Here is a 14,610-nt window from a genome sequence, read left to right as displayed (position 1 = left end):
ACGTTTAGAATCAACATACAATCATTTGTGGCCAGGCCGCTTATGAAAAAGAGTTACCTAGGCTTCGTGGGCCTTACCTGGTAAAATGCAAGGTTTAGTTTTAGTTTCAATCGGGCGCAGGGTCCGCCTGGAGGCCGCACGGCCGTTTTGTGCTCACGACGCCGATGACCCAAGCCGGTGCGACCGCCATTCTGTGATGGAAGAGTGACCCTGACGTGGACCGAGTTGGGGACGGAGGTTGGGGTCACTTTAACGTCAAGGTGACGTCGATGCTGTCATCAACAAGCTGGGCCAATGTAGCCGCACTTGATTCCCTAACTGCTGATGGCCCCGTGACCTGCCTGTGTGTGATATATGTATTCAGCCACAGCAAACAAGTGAGGACCTTATTTTTTTTAAAAACATCTATTTGTACAGGCTGTTCCATTGATAGATACCGCGTCGATTTATAAAAACCCTAATTTTTTATGTATGTTGAACTTCTTTTGCACCCTACGTAGCCGTGCTAATCCAAGGGGTGTGTGGTTGTGATAGGTCATGGACATGTCGAGCAAATTCACGGGAAACGTGGTGGCTGGATTTAAGTACGTCGCCTACCGTTTAACTGCATCCAATTGTGAGTTCAGTCCGGAAAATTGCGTCTTTGGTGATGGACAATACCACACTTAAAACTGCCGCAGCGCATGTGCATGTGTAAAGCCCTCTTGCCAATCTACTGCTGGATGAGGACCGTCCCATGCCGTGCAGGTCATGTCACGAGGGTTATTTTCAATATTTTTTTCGGTGAAACAAAATCTATCGCACGCAAATTAAGCTTCCTTAAGGTGTAATGTTAAATGCATCTGAAATGAAATGTATTTACAATTTTTCTACAACTGCAAACATTTTTTTAAAATCATGATCTGCGATGACATCATCCAACGGCGTTCTAATCATTTGACAGGGGAAGTAGCCATCCTTCACCACTGGGGGCCCTCAGATTTGACCGTGCTTCACACTTGACAGTGCGGACTTCCTGAAGATAGGGAGTATAGACTTTGGGGGTATAGTACAGTGCAACAATAGATTTTTTTTTTCCTACGTTGCCCTGTGTATAACTGCTAATTTGTAGCCGTCTTAATAGGCCTCTGAGCCGTGTGCTCAACAAATGTAGTAAAACAAAACACAATTTTGCATGTCCGTATCTATTGCCTCCATTAATGGGAGATAAAGCACTCCACCAAACTGTGGATGCATTGAGGGGAAAACCACTGATGACTTCCCAATACACGAAGCGGATTCTGGCGGAACAAGCAGACTACTCCACTCAGCTACCACCTCAGATGCCATGGAATAGCTCAACAACATTAAAAACACAATTGGAATCCTGCTGCTTTTTTAAAACTAAATACGAAAGAACAAGATTATCCGATTACAGCAAGCTTGCTTATACGCAGTATAAACCGCTGTGTGTTTTGTTTATGGTCTAAACAGTATCGTGTCTGCTATGCATGGGGTCAAGTGGTGCCATGCTGGCTTTGTGCACTGCACTATGAACCTGGAGATGGGCTAACATCATTGTCGAGTGATATCGCTGAACCAGTCCTGGGTGCCACAGTGGCGAAATGTTAGCTACCTCACCTGGTATACAAGAGGTCGTGGGTTCGATCCCGATCCCGACCCTGACACCTGTATATCTGGAAATTGGCATGTTCACCACGTGGTCGTGTGGATTTTTATCCGGGTCCTCTGGTTCACGGGATGTATGTTGAACTTTTTTCGCACCGTAGCAAACCGTGCTAATCGGATGTACAGATGAAGGACATCAAACTAAGAACAAAAAACTGTTTTAAAGAAATGAGTTTCCAACTTGATTTAAATGTGTATAGCTCCAGTGGCTTCTTAATATGGGAAGAGCGTTCCAGACGGCTGAAGAAGCGCATCTGACCGCACGCGATGCAGTGACCATCGTTGTTCGATGGCTAGCTTATAGCCACTGCGAAGATGACCAGAGTTCACAGAATGGTTTATGCTTCTTGACGAGATCAGCAAAGTTCATTTGTAGCAAGCACTTTGTGTGCAATGAGTGTGGCCTTATAATGTACTAGCAGTTGTACCCGTTCTTCGCACGGAAATTAATAGTTTAGTGCTAGCTTTAAGTTTATTAAATGAACGAATATAGATGAGCGTTCACATAGAAATTCCAGACAGCATAAGCTGTGCAAATGTCATAACGTCAGAAGCTCAGCATTGGAGAGTTTTTGCTGCGGGTTGACGCCGCACAGCTTTCCTTGCTGCTGCCTCGCAACTCTCGTCCCCCCACCCACTCACAACTTTGGAAGCCCTTACAAGTAGTTGCATTTGGAGGCTTGCCCCCTCTTTTCTCTCCGCCTGATGAAGGAAGACCGCTTGTGTTGCGATCGAAACATCGTGGGTTTTTTTTTTGCTGAACTCGTGCATGTGATGTGTGCGTGCGTGCGCGTTTGCTTCTGATGCGTAGTACCAGGGAATGTGAACGAGGCTCACTCGGGGCTCTACGGAGTTTACGTGACCGGTAACTGTGACAAAGACGTCATTGTGAGGGACTTCCTCGTGTGGAAGAGCTGGAACTACGGTGTCTATATCCAGGTAGAGGAGGAGTCCTCTTATTTTGTTTATTTTGACACTCACCACACTGCAGGGCAAAACAAATTCCCTCTCTGCTTATTTCCATGCCCCTGTTGTACATCTTTAATGGTGCCGTTTGTTGCTGGACGCTTGGTGCTCTAGGCCTTTTGGGCTTTGTGCTCAGAAACTGTGATTTCAAAAGTAGTCGAATATTAATTTTAAAATCTGAAAATTATCATGCTGTGTACCACCATGTTATGATCAGACTTAGGTGAAGAACTACGTAGGAATGTCGCCCCCCCCCCCTAATGGCAGACTGATGCCTACTGGTGGGCCAGGTCTGCACTGTCCTTGTGCCGCACAGGGACAGCTGCCACTGGTGGATCCCTTAGGCTAGACTCCAGTGGCAGGCCATTGAAACAGTTGAGATGAGATCTGATATCTATGGTACCTTTGTTGCCAGTATCAAAGTGATGAAAAATAAGAATAGGCTTTACCCTTTGTGGCAATAAAACAGGTGTTAAGATGTTTAAACACGGCACCGTTCACCTTTTGGCGTTCTCTGGTCTAGCACTGGTGAGACTAGGCCACAAAGAAGGGTGTCTCTGGTGTAGGCCAATCAGTTTCAAAGACAATCCATATATTATCAGACCATGTGTGTTTGCACATTTTGCCACAAGTATGTGTGGTTAATGCAGACTTGATGCCTTGAAATATGTATCTCTTTGGTGTTTGGACATCTTAACACCTGCATTATTGCCAGAAAGGGTTAAAGCCTATTATTATCTTTCCATCAATGAGATATAATCTAAGGTGGGTTTTTTCCCGAGGCGTTGAATCAAACCCTCCCTAACTGCTGCGTGCAAAAAAATTATCATCCCTTTTGCGCCTCTCGCAAAGGTCAACACCAACGTGACGGTGACCAACGTGACTTTGGCCGACAACGGAGTGGGCGTCTTTGCAATGGTCTACACGGCGTTCAACACCTCCACCTTCCTCAACAAGTCCATCACCATCAATGTATGAAGGTTCACAGTGGCGCGCGAGCTGCAGTCAGCATTCTTTTCATTCTGGCTATAGTCTAGTCGGCGACGACGACCTTTGTGGGGTTTAATAGTCGAGGCTTTAGCCTGCGGATTTCATTTGGTCGTTCCCTTAGCCTTGTCGACTAAAGCGGCCGTGCATGTATTGCACTCTTATTAAATGTACGTATGTTGAATTTCTTTCACGCGGCACGTAGCCAACCGTGCCGATCGGAGATGCGGGGAAAAATGTTGTTGGGAGGGGTGCGCAATTTCCTTCCTCCACCACCGCACCCCCTCCCCCCTCTCCAATATTACCAGGATAAGCGATCAGTAAACTCAGGAAATCTTATATATGCACACATGTATCCAATTACCATGTTCGGTCTTCATCAGTGCACTGCAGTCTGGCAGCGTTACTAAATGACCTCAGTCTGCTCTTTCGTTCAAACTTCATTATTCCGTCTCATCAAAGCGCTTTGGTCTTTGTGCGGGCACACTTAAGTCATCATCACACCTCATTAATTTAATCCATTAATCGTTTACGTAAACATCTTTTTTTTTTTAAACCACATTTCGTTGCCGCACGTTTGGAAATGAAAGACCACCGCCGTTCCTGGCATCGCCAGCGCCACGGTGTCGAGATGTTAACTACAGTACTTCACCTGGTATACAGGGGTCATGGGTTCTGCCCGTGGTCAACTAGATTTTTCTCCGGGTCCTCCGATTTTTCCCTCCACATTTAGAATTGACGTTCGTTTCTAGTATTTGGCTGCTACTATACATTTCCACATGATGATAAGCCACTTGGTTGAGCAATCATTTGAGGCCAGGTCCCCTTCTGAAAAAGAGCTAGATAGCTCAGTTGGTCCTTACTTAGTATAAAATAAAATCGTTCCATCGGCAAGGGGGGAAACCGTCGAATGGCGCTGTATTGGCCGATGACGATGACGGCGCGGCGATGATGAATGTATATTGTAAGAGCTGTGCTTGGAATGATCGCAGGCAAGCACCATCATAGGCGCAAGCTCCGACGACACCTGCGGCAACGTCGCGCCACAGAACGGCTACATGCCCGACAAGCTCAATGCCCTCCCCGTGCCCGGTGAGAATTCCAGCCCGCGCGCACACAAAGAAAAAAGATTCCCCGTATAGCCTTAACAGATTGTAGGGGCAAGTGCTGTTAGCGAGCACCTATAAAGGCCGGCACGGCACACGAGGGGGTGGGTGGCCAACACCACGCCTGGCCGCCTTTGTCTCCCTAGTCCCAATGTTTACTCATTGCACCAGGTACTAGTTTGAGGCTGAGTCGACCTAGGGGAGGCCCAGGACTGGTTCAGATAATCGTCACTGGCGTTGGCTGTGAGCGGGGAATCGAACTCGGGTAGCTGGGTGTGTAGCGCAGCGCGCTAACCGCTACACTACCGCTCCCCACGTGCGCACCCACACACACACGCGGCCGCCCCGGCTTTCATCGTCACGGACACATCCGGAGATTCCTATTCTGTACAGGTGCAGGCCTGGTTAGCGTGGAGAGAGGAACTATAAACATTTGTGTATTTCTGTATGTACGTTGAACCTGCAGGTACTGCTATATTATTGCATGCAAATGACAGGAGCTACAAGAACAATGTGCATGCAGAATGTGCGTTGATTACCATATGAATAACCAAACTGGCAATAGATACCCATTGTAATTTATATGCGTTCATTAATCCCTCCCCTTCGCACGAGAAGTGCTCACAAGTGACGTCATCACATCTACGCCTCTATTTAAGGGATGATACAGGAGGATTTCTCCACAAATCGGCCTGCGCCTGATGAAACTAGTTGTAATTACTGTCGAAACGTCGTACTCAGATTGTAAATGTTGTGGATTTGCTCTCCAACACACCAGTGTGCTATACTAGTAACTAATTGGCATGTTCTGTTTACGTGACAAACCTTACTAATTGGCTGTGTCGGGTGGTAGCGGGTTTAACGACACTTTTATATTTACGCGATCTAACCCAAAAAACGTATATTATGGACGTTGAACTTCTTTCGCACCGCACGCAGTCAACCGCGCTAATCGGAGGTGCTGGTGAAGGACAATAAACTGGACAGAAAAAGCAGTTCTAAACAAATTAATTTTCGATTTAGATTTAGTTTGTTTCACATGGACTGTTGTCGGGAGATTTTGTATGGTCCTCCTTTAAACGAGGTCACACTGCAGGTTGTTCCCTGACGCTGCGTGCCCGACATGAATTGTCGTTTCTCCTTGTCCCAGATGGCCGAGTCGGTGTCCTGTGGCCGATGTTTACATCCAACCGTAACAAGGCCCCTGCCTTTGGCCACCATGCCGTACCAACAAACTACAGTGTCTTGAATGGCCAGACCATCATCGACAGTGGGTTTTCCAGTCAACACATCACTGCCACTGATGCTTAACACGGGGGGCTGATAAATATCACCGTATACTCTCCAGATTAAAAGACACTCCAGAAAGTTGTACGGCACCCCCAAAACTTGCACCCGGTGTCAATAAAGTTGTACACACTTGTTGCACACGTACGCCAGTTACGCACGCACATATGAACACCTGTCAAATTATATTTATAATAACACGGCCTCCCCGAACTTTTGCTTGAAAAATACAAGGGGACAAACACGCATCTTAAAACAAATAATTTTCACTTGACGTGGACTGAGATTTGAATTTCACGACCTTCTGACCGCACTCACCTGTTTTGACGAGCGCCTCCACCTCCACCGCCCCCACCCCTCCCCAGCCGTGAAATTCATGAACTTCGTCAGCACCTGCCAAGGCAACAGTGGCTCTGCTGCGATTGCCACAAACGGCCTGTCTGAGGACTTCCAGCACCCAATCGTCATCAAGGGCACCAAGCTCCAAAACGTGAACGATAAAAACAAGATCTACATGCACGTGGCCCAGTGAGAACCCAGCTCCGCACTCTTCCTTGCTGATCTCGTTAAGGAGTATAAACCATCACGTAAACTCTGGTCATCCTTGCAGCAGTGGCTTTTGGCTAGCCATGTAACAGAAACGGTCGCTGCATCACGCGCTTTCAGTTGCACCTCTGTGGCTGTCTGGAACGTTCTTCTTTCCGATAATAGGAAGCCACTGGAGCTATGCACTTTTAAATCAATAGTGAAAACTCATTTCTTCAGAACTGCTTTTTGTGTTTAGTGTGTTGTCCTTCTCCCGTACCTCCGATTCGCGCAGTTGGCTACGTACAGTGGAAAATAACGTATCAAGGCCTTCCCTGGCACTGGACAATGAAGTTGCGTGATTGGCTATGCCAGGGTTCTTTAGCTGGTGGCCCTTGAGTTAGCTGTGGCCTGCGAAGGCTCTAGGCACGGCCTGCCGAGCCGTGGCCCGCTGAGAGCTACGGCTTTGTGAGGTTAGAGAGAGATGAACAAGAGATAGAGAGACTTAGAGGCAAGCAGTACGGATTTCTGCTCACGTGCATGGTAGCACGCCACCGCACGCCGTTGTAACATCAGCATTGTCGGTTCCTCACGCACAGCCCCCCCAACAACTGCCGTCTGTGCGCGCGCGTAGGAAAACCGTCGCATTGGGATGTCCAAATGCGGCGTGTGATGGGAAGAGAACGGCGCTGCTCACCGACACAGACGGATCCTTTCTGGGCACGGAAGGCACCGCTGTGCCCACCGCCGACAATATATGGGGCGATCCCTCCCTGGGCATCGGGGACAATTGGGTGCCAAAGATCGCGCTCACATTGCCCAACAACTCGATGTCAACGCTCGCCAGCATCGCTTCCAAAAAAGGTACCTGCGCGCAAAAGCGATCGCTGCCCGTGCCGCGTGCGTCGCCTCCGAGGTTGAGAGACAGAGGTGAGGGGGGACCGTCCAATTGCTGCGCAGGTTTCTGCGGTCGCGCCGCTTAGCTCTCGAATGCGTTTTCGGGGGGGGGGGGGCGGGACGCACGAGTGGCTACGTGCCGTCGACGGTCGCGGCGTTCAACATTTCGCCCCCAGCACACGTTGCCGCTTCAGCGGACGACGCCTTTGACCCCGTACGCGAGTGGCGCTGCGAGAGGCTTGTTTCAAGTGACCCCCTCACTTGAAACAAGCCGCAGTGCCACGGGGGGGAGGGCGCGGGGGGGGAGCCTCCTCGTCATTCACAGACGTCTACGGTTTGTACATGACGTGCGAAATTCCGTGTGCTCAGACCTGCAGGGTGGGAGGGGTGGCCTTTCTATGATTTTCTTTTTTGAAAGCCAATTATTTGTATGAACTGGCCTACAAGTTCAATACAATGATGCGCAACATAATGGTTTCGGAAGCAAGACAAACAGAGCTGAACTTTACCCGTCAAACATTCCGTCGTTTGTTTATAGGAGAAAAGAAACCCCACACTGTTTACACTCGGGCAACAATGCCCCGTGTTTAAAGGAAACACGGTCACGTGAGATGTGTAATTAACTCGGGGTGGATATTGTGCTTCTTTAAACACACCTATGAAGTCACCGTCTGCTGCACGACGTTCGCGTGTTCCACAAATATCTCGTCCCGTGCGTGGTAATGTTCCGGTGTTTGCTTAACCCAAAATGATCATTTTCATCGGCCAGAGGATATAAGTAGTAAAATACAGGGTGCTTCCAAAAAAATCGTAACACTTACATGGGACTATCGTTTTAATGGAAAAAGAGCGGATAATACACTGTAACATGATGACAAATATATGCTAATAGCTTGAAACAAATCAAGGAGTCTCCACTTACTCTTTGGTTCTTTTGGTAAAGTCACATAGATAGAAAATGTATAGATCATGACGTTTCGATCGCAACACAAGCAACCGTCATCAGGTGAAACAAACACAGCAGGAGAACTGCTGACGTCGGAGAAAGAGCTGCTGCAACAAGAGGTGATATAGGCTTTTGGTGGGCTCCACCCAAGGCTAAGTGGGCGGAGCTAGAGATGGAATTTGTATGTAAATGTAAGAGATTAGCATGTACTCTTTGGTTCTTTTGGTAAAGTCACGTAGTTAGAAATGAAATAAAATAAAATAAAATTAATAAAAAATGTTTTTATAACTACGTGACTTTACCGAAAGAACCAAAGAGTATGGATTCCTGCAGTCACGAAAGCTTCAAATCGAGACTGAGTCTCCACTTGTTCGCCATAATTGTCAACACATGCCTGGAATCTTCTCCAGGTGGTCTCCAGAGCAGTGGCGTCACTAGGGTTGGTGTCACCCGGTGCGTAACTCATGGTGTCACCCCCCATGGATCTCCGCCCGTACCAGACCATATAGAATCTTTAGTAATGTTTTCTGTACTAATGTTACTCGTAAATCGTAATTCCCGTATTTCACTGAATGTAATGGCAATAGTAGTGACATAAACAACTACCAAAAAATAAAATTACACCTTTAAATTACAATATTTCCTTTAATTACTACTTCATTCTCAAAAAAGTTATTGATATAGGTTCACAAATACTAATTACCACAATATTGTAGCTAAAGCACCAGAAAACTTGACAAAATCAGCGACTATAAAAACACCACCATCGACGAAAACAACAGCGCGTGCAGACGAATCCACGTGATTCGACGCGTCATTGTGTAGTGGGTTTAATAACTGGAAGAGGGCTTCTCTGAGGCAACACAGTTTTTATTTAACAATTAACACTTAACACAGAGAGGTAACGGCCCTCACACCCAATACTCTATGGAGGTTACTCTCCAGACTACTACGCCTCTCACTGGCTAATCTACAAGTCCTCCGCGAGTGAAGCTTGAATCTTCACTGGTAAACAAGCTGGAGCCGACCCTTGCCAGGGGTACTGCTCTGCCCTCGGGGCTCTATAATCTTCACTGGTATAGCTTAGAGACGACCCTTGCCAGGGGTACTGCTCTGCCCTCGGGGCTCTATAATCTTCACTGGTATAGCTTAGAGACGACCCTTGCCAGGGGTACTGCTCTGCCCTCGGGGCTCTATAATCTTCACTGGTATAGTTTAGAGCCAACCCTTGCCAGGGGTACTGCTCTGCCCTCGGGGCTCTATAATCTTCACTGGTATAGTTTAGAGTCGACCCTTGCCAGGGGTACTGCTCTGCCCTCAGGGCTCTTCAATCTTCACTGGTATAGCTTCGAGTCGACCCTTGCCAGGGGTACTGCTCTGCCCTTGGGGCTCTTCAGTCTTCAGGAGGCTTCTTGTCTTCAGCTGGACAACGACTGCTGGGACTGTTTAGAGGTCCGGCTTTTATACAGAGCCGTGGCTCGTTCCGCCCCGGCTACACCTTCCTTCTCGAACCTTCGAGAAGGATCCGGGGATGATGTCATCCCCCAGTCCCCCCTCCTGTGGTCTGGGGTCTGCCCCTTTTACATGCTGTTAAATAGGGTAATCGTTGGGCCCTATGGCCCATAAACTCTCAGCATTGGGGCTCAGCTTCTCTGTTGCCCCCTATCGGCCTGTGGCCGGTATTACCGGCAATTGCATGGGAACGACGCATCTTGGCCCAATAACACAGTTACAATTGTAATTGGAACGCATTAGAAGGTAAACAACTAAATTAGCATAGAGTTTTAGCCTTGTAGATGTATTTATACAGTACATGTAAGCTGGGCTTACGAATTTTCTTTTGTTATAACTAACTACCGGGATATTTTTTTTATTTAAAAAAATTCTGCTGAAACACTGCACAAAAATTGTATTTTGGTGTCACCCTCTTTGATGGTGTCACCCGGTACCGTCCGCACCCCCCGCACCCCCCTAGTGATGCCACTGCTCCAGAGCCCGGAGGCACATTTCTTGTGGTATTGTTGCAAATTCTCGGAAGTGTTAACATGTTTTTGAAGCAGCCTGTAAAGACCGTAAGCTAATGAATGTCTCTGCCATATAATCAATTGAAGTATTTGCTATTATTCCCGACGTTTTATTCTCTGGGAGCTTTTTGATGCCACGGTGGCGAGATGCTAAATACCTCGCCTTGGTATACAGGAGGTCGTGAGTTCGATGCCGACCCTGACGCCTGCTGTATATTTGGAGTTTACGTGTCTCTCTCCCCGTGGTCGCGTTAATTTTTCTCAAGGTCCTCCGGTTAAATTTACAAACATGTAATTTTAGGGTATTTGGCTGCAATACATTTCCACGTGATGAAGCACTTCGTTGAGATATAATTTGTGGCCAGGCCACTTCTGTAAAAGAGCTGTATAGCTCAGTGGGCCTTGCCAGAAAAAAATAGTTTAGATTAAATTCCAACTCCCAGCACATCGAGTGAAATGCCAGGAATTGAGCCAACGCAACACGCCAGTACAAACAAATAAAAAAAATTCATCGGAGAGCCACTCATGATACAGGACGACCGCAGCAACCTACGCGAATGAATCTACATATGTCATTCCTCCCATGAATTACACGTGAAGTTAATTTGAAATGTGTTGTCGTTGTCGATCCAAGGCGTGTTTATGGACGGCTGCACGGACATGGTCACGTGGTGGAATTGCAACGGGGTGCACCACGCCGTGCTGGCCATGCAGAGCATGGACGCCGACTTCACGTCGCGCCCCTTCTCCCCGGCAGCACTGCTCAGCCCCAACTATGTCAACGTCCTCAACGGTGAAGCTCAGAGCCACGCGGACCAGCAAAGACAAAGACGACAAAGATCCCCCTCCCTCCCCCATATAGCCGTTAACAGACTGTTGAGGCAAGCGCTGTTAGCGAGTAGGCTAGCACCATGCGCGGCCGCTTTTGTCTCCCCCGCACGAGGTACTCATTCAAGGCCTAGTCGAGCTAGGGGAGGCCCAGGATGGGTTCAGATAATCGTCACTCGGTGTTAGCTGTGAGCGAGAATCGAACTCGGGTCGCCAGCTTCGTAGCGTGGTGCTCGGACCGCTGCTCCGCTGCCCCTTATCCAATGCGTTGTGTGGCGCGTGTGCTGGTCCATACTCGGACCGCCTGCAGGAGCACTTTCCTTCCTCTTTTCTACTGCACAGCCATGCCGTGGCCATGCCGAGCCAGCCCGGCGAGGCCCGCGAGGCACCACGTTGTTTTTCCACTGCAGGACCCGAGCCGTGCCGTCGTAAAATAACCGTGTCCAGACGCGTGTAGACGATGCGGTGATGTCGTGTCCTCACATAGCACTGACTGACGTCACACATGGCTATGTTCTGGTTCGGCACGGCAAATATCTGCTGGCTGTGAACCTGACAACTTGAGTTGAATTCCCAGCCACGGCTTAACATCAGTGGCAGGTGATAACTGATCTGGTCCTGGGCACCCGACATCACCAATCTGTATTGACCAGCGTGGTGAAGTATGGTTACACAAACCCCAGGGCCTTTTTATTATTGTTTATTAATCATGATCAATCTTAGTTTGTTGTCCTTCCCCTGCACCTCCAATTAACACAGGTGGCTATGTACAGTGCGAAAGAAGGTCAACATATGTACATTTCTACCGCTTCATGCTGGGAACAGTCTATAATGCCAGTACTCATTTAGTGAGCATTTTCATCATCAGTAATCGTCATCATGCTTAATGATTTTTGCCCGGTCTTAAGTCATCGTTGACTAAAATAAAATAAAAACGCTTGGTTGGCGAACGTTTTCGTCACTCCTCACCTTCAGGAAATTGACACCTGTTTTTACAATCTCCCACAGGGCCCCCGCTGCACAAGATGGAATCCTGCCCCAAGGACGGCCCGTGTCTCCAGACCACCAGCGTGTTCCACGGCATCGTGAACACAGCAGACTGCCACACTGTGTACTTCCTACGGTACCCTCCGCATGCCTTCCGTCTCACGCTGCTCTCCGGCAAGCCCGACACGGTGAGCCCTGTTTTCTCACCCATTGCGCTTATTGTTTGGTGTCACATAAGGCTGCCCACCCATCCCATGTTTTCCTAATCCGCATGTCCCGTTTTGATCGTGGCGCAGACGTTCAAAGTGGGCCTCTTCTACCCAAAGGATTTGCGCTTCAGGGTGAGCGTGAACCGTGGAACATGGACATCCGTCACTGTGGGAAAAAACATTTCCTGTCCGGACGGTAATGCCTCGGTTTTCTTTGCTGATCTCGTGCATGCACGCGACGAGTAACACCGTTTTAACATTTCAGCGTTTCAGTTTCAAATTTGCATCAAGTTTGTTACTGCGCGAGTCATGTCCACGTTGCCATGACCCTCCGATGTGCTGTCGGGTTGTGCCGCGTGTTGTTTGCGCGAGAAGTTAATCCTTGGGTGGGATTGAGGACATCACTGTGCCTTCCGAGCAGTGGCCATGGCAGTGGGGAGGGGATATTACGGGGAATAAATTCAGAGATGGGCAGTAATCTCGTAATAATTATTACTTATTTTCCAAGCAGAGCCTCACTGAGTCCTCGGACGCCAAATTATACTGAATGATATTTTTAGTTATCTAGGTGACGTGTAATACTACTTCCGCATAGGTTTTGCGCGGTTGTACTGTCCAGCTCACTAACGTGTTTTCGAGTTGTACAACACGTTGTATGGCACGACGTCCGACGTTTCGCCTGGCACGCTCTTCAATAGAATGGATTTCATTCGTGAAGAAGCGTCCATGGGGCGGTTCTCTAGCACGAATGAGCTGCACTGCTTAGCCATTAGATTCGAATGGCTGTTTTGTGATGCCTAGGGATAATTGGAAATAAAACACTTTATAAGGAAGGAAAATCTCAGGATGTCTTGAGCAGTGTCTAAATGTGGAGGGAAAAACGGGAGGACCTGGACAACGGGAAGAACATGAAAACCTCCAGATATACAGGTGTCAGGGTCGGGATCGAACCCACGACCTCCTGTATACTAGGCGAGGTATTTAACACCTCCTAGCCACCTTGTATGGTTGAATACATGATAGTGGTCTCAGAATTTGCCGTGAACTTACCCCGCAGCCGTACAGGGTTTCAACAACTACTACCGCATCCTCTACCTGAACCTCCACGCCGGCGATCTGGTGGATTTGCTCATCAGCAACACCGCCGGAATCTCCTTCACGGCCCGCAACACGACCGCCGAGAATGCCCCCACCGCCGACAATATTCGCAAATCCGTGGCGGCCAAAACCAACTACAGCAACGACAAAATTGAAGTGATCATCGAAAAACCTCAGGCAAGCCCCACACCACACGCCAGCACCAGAGGTGATGCTGCTGTAACTAATCATCATGGGCCAAGCTCACACTGCCGTATCATGTGGGCATAAGGGCTTCAATGGCAGACAGACAAGGATGTGACGAAGTCACATGTAGGAAGAGTGGACTAACTATTTAAACTAAACAATTTTTACTTTGCCAGGTAAGGCCCACTGAGCTAAGTAGCTCTTTTTCAGAAGTGACCTGGCCAGAATTGATGGCTCAACAAAGTGGCTCGTCACGTGGACATTTATAGCAGCCAAATACTCTAAACGCGTGTTGATTTTAAATGTGAAGGGAAAAACCAAAGAACCCGGAGAAAAATCCGCTTGACTATGGGGAGAACATGCAAACCTCCAGATATACAGCAGGCGTCATGGTCGGAATCGAACCCATGACCTCCTGTATACCAGGTGAGGTAGTTAACATCTCGCCATTGCAGACACCATTTTGTTAACATTGATCGATGGCTGTAGTACAAATGAGGGATTTGGGTTGGTGAGTGGGTGTGGTGTGCAAACATCGCAACTGGGGAGACAAAGGCGGCCGGGCGTTGTGCTGGCCACCCACCTCCTCTTGACTTGGGACTCTCGAGTGAGTGAGAGATCGGAGATCGGGGATAGAAATGGAGTGGGAAAACCGTGTGGAAGGTATGGGGATGAGCTGACACTGGCAGCTTTATTGTCGAATGCGTTGTGTTGAGCTTCCATTGCTGTCTCTGTGCTAGATTCAAGCGCGAAAGCGACGAAGTTCAACCGACGATCTGGACCCCATCATTTACATCACCATCATCGCCGACATCAACGATGGGAACCTCGACGATGCCGCCTTGAACATTAATTCCAAAGCAGGTGGGCAGGGCGACAGCGAGGCACAGCGGCAG

General features: G+C 48.4%; 1 protein-coding gene across 1 annotated transcript in view; it reads left to right on the top strand.

The window, feature by feature from the left end:
• Window positions 1-14,610, top strand: part of LOC144726530 (fibrocystin-L-like) — a 33,112-nt gene that overhangs the window by 9,167 nt on the left and 9,335 nt on the right. Inside the window, exons 8-19 of the mRNA XM_078605325.1 lie at window positions 535-616; window positions 2,480-2,607; window positions 3,487-3,606; window positions 4,614-4,713; window positions 5,878-5,997; window positions 6,380-6,542; window positions 7,174-7,403; window positions 11,041-11,199; window positions 12,243-12,409; window positions 12,518-12,626; window positions 13,488-13,705; window positions 14,455-14,578. Of these exons, the coding sequence (XP_078461451.1) occupies window positions 535-616; window positions 2,480-2,607; window positions 3,487-3,606; window positions 4,614-4,713; window positions 5,878-5,997; window positions 6,380-6,542; window positions 7,174-7,403; window positions 11,041-11,199; window positions 12,243-12,409; window positions 12,518-12,626; window positions 13,488-13,705; window positions 14,455-14,578 (1,720 nt within the window). The remainder of the gene's footprint in view (window positions 1-534; window positions 617-2,479; window positions 2,608-3,486; window positions 3,607-4,613; window positions 4,714-5,877; window positions 5,998-6,379; window positions 6,543-7,173; window positions 7,404-11,040; window positions 11,200-12,242; window positions 12,410-12,517; window positions 12,627-13,487; window positions 13,706-14,454; window positions 14,579-14,610) is intronic.

The sequence above is a fragment of the Lampetra planeri genome, chromosome 23, assembly GCF_965212315.1.
Source record: "Lampetra planeri chromosome 23, kcLamPlan1.2.h2, whole genome shotgun sequence".
NCBI classification, from domain to species: Eukaryota; Metazoa; Chordata; class Hyperoartia; order Petromyzontiformes; family Petromyzontidae; genus Lampetra; species Lampetra planeri.
The sequence above is the reverse complement of the archived record's forward strand: the minus strand, read 5'-3'. Positions and strand labels throughout refer to the sequence as shown.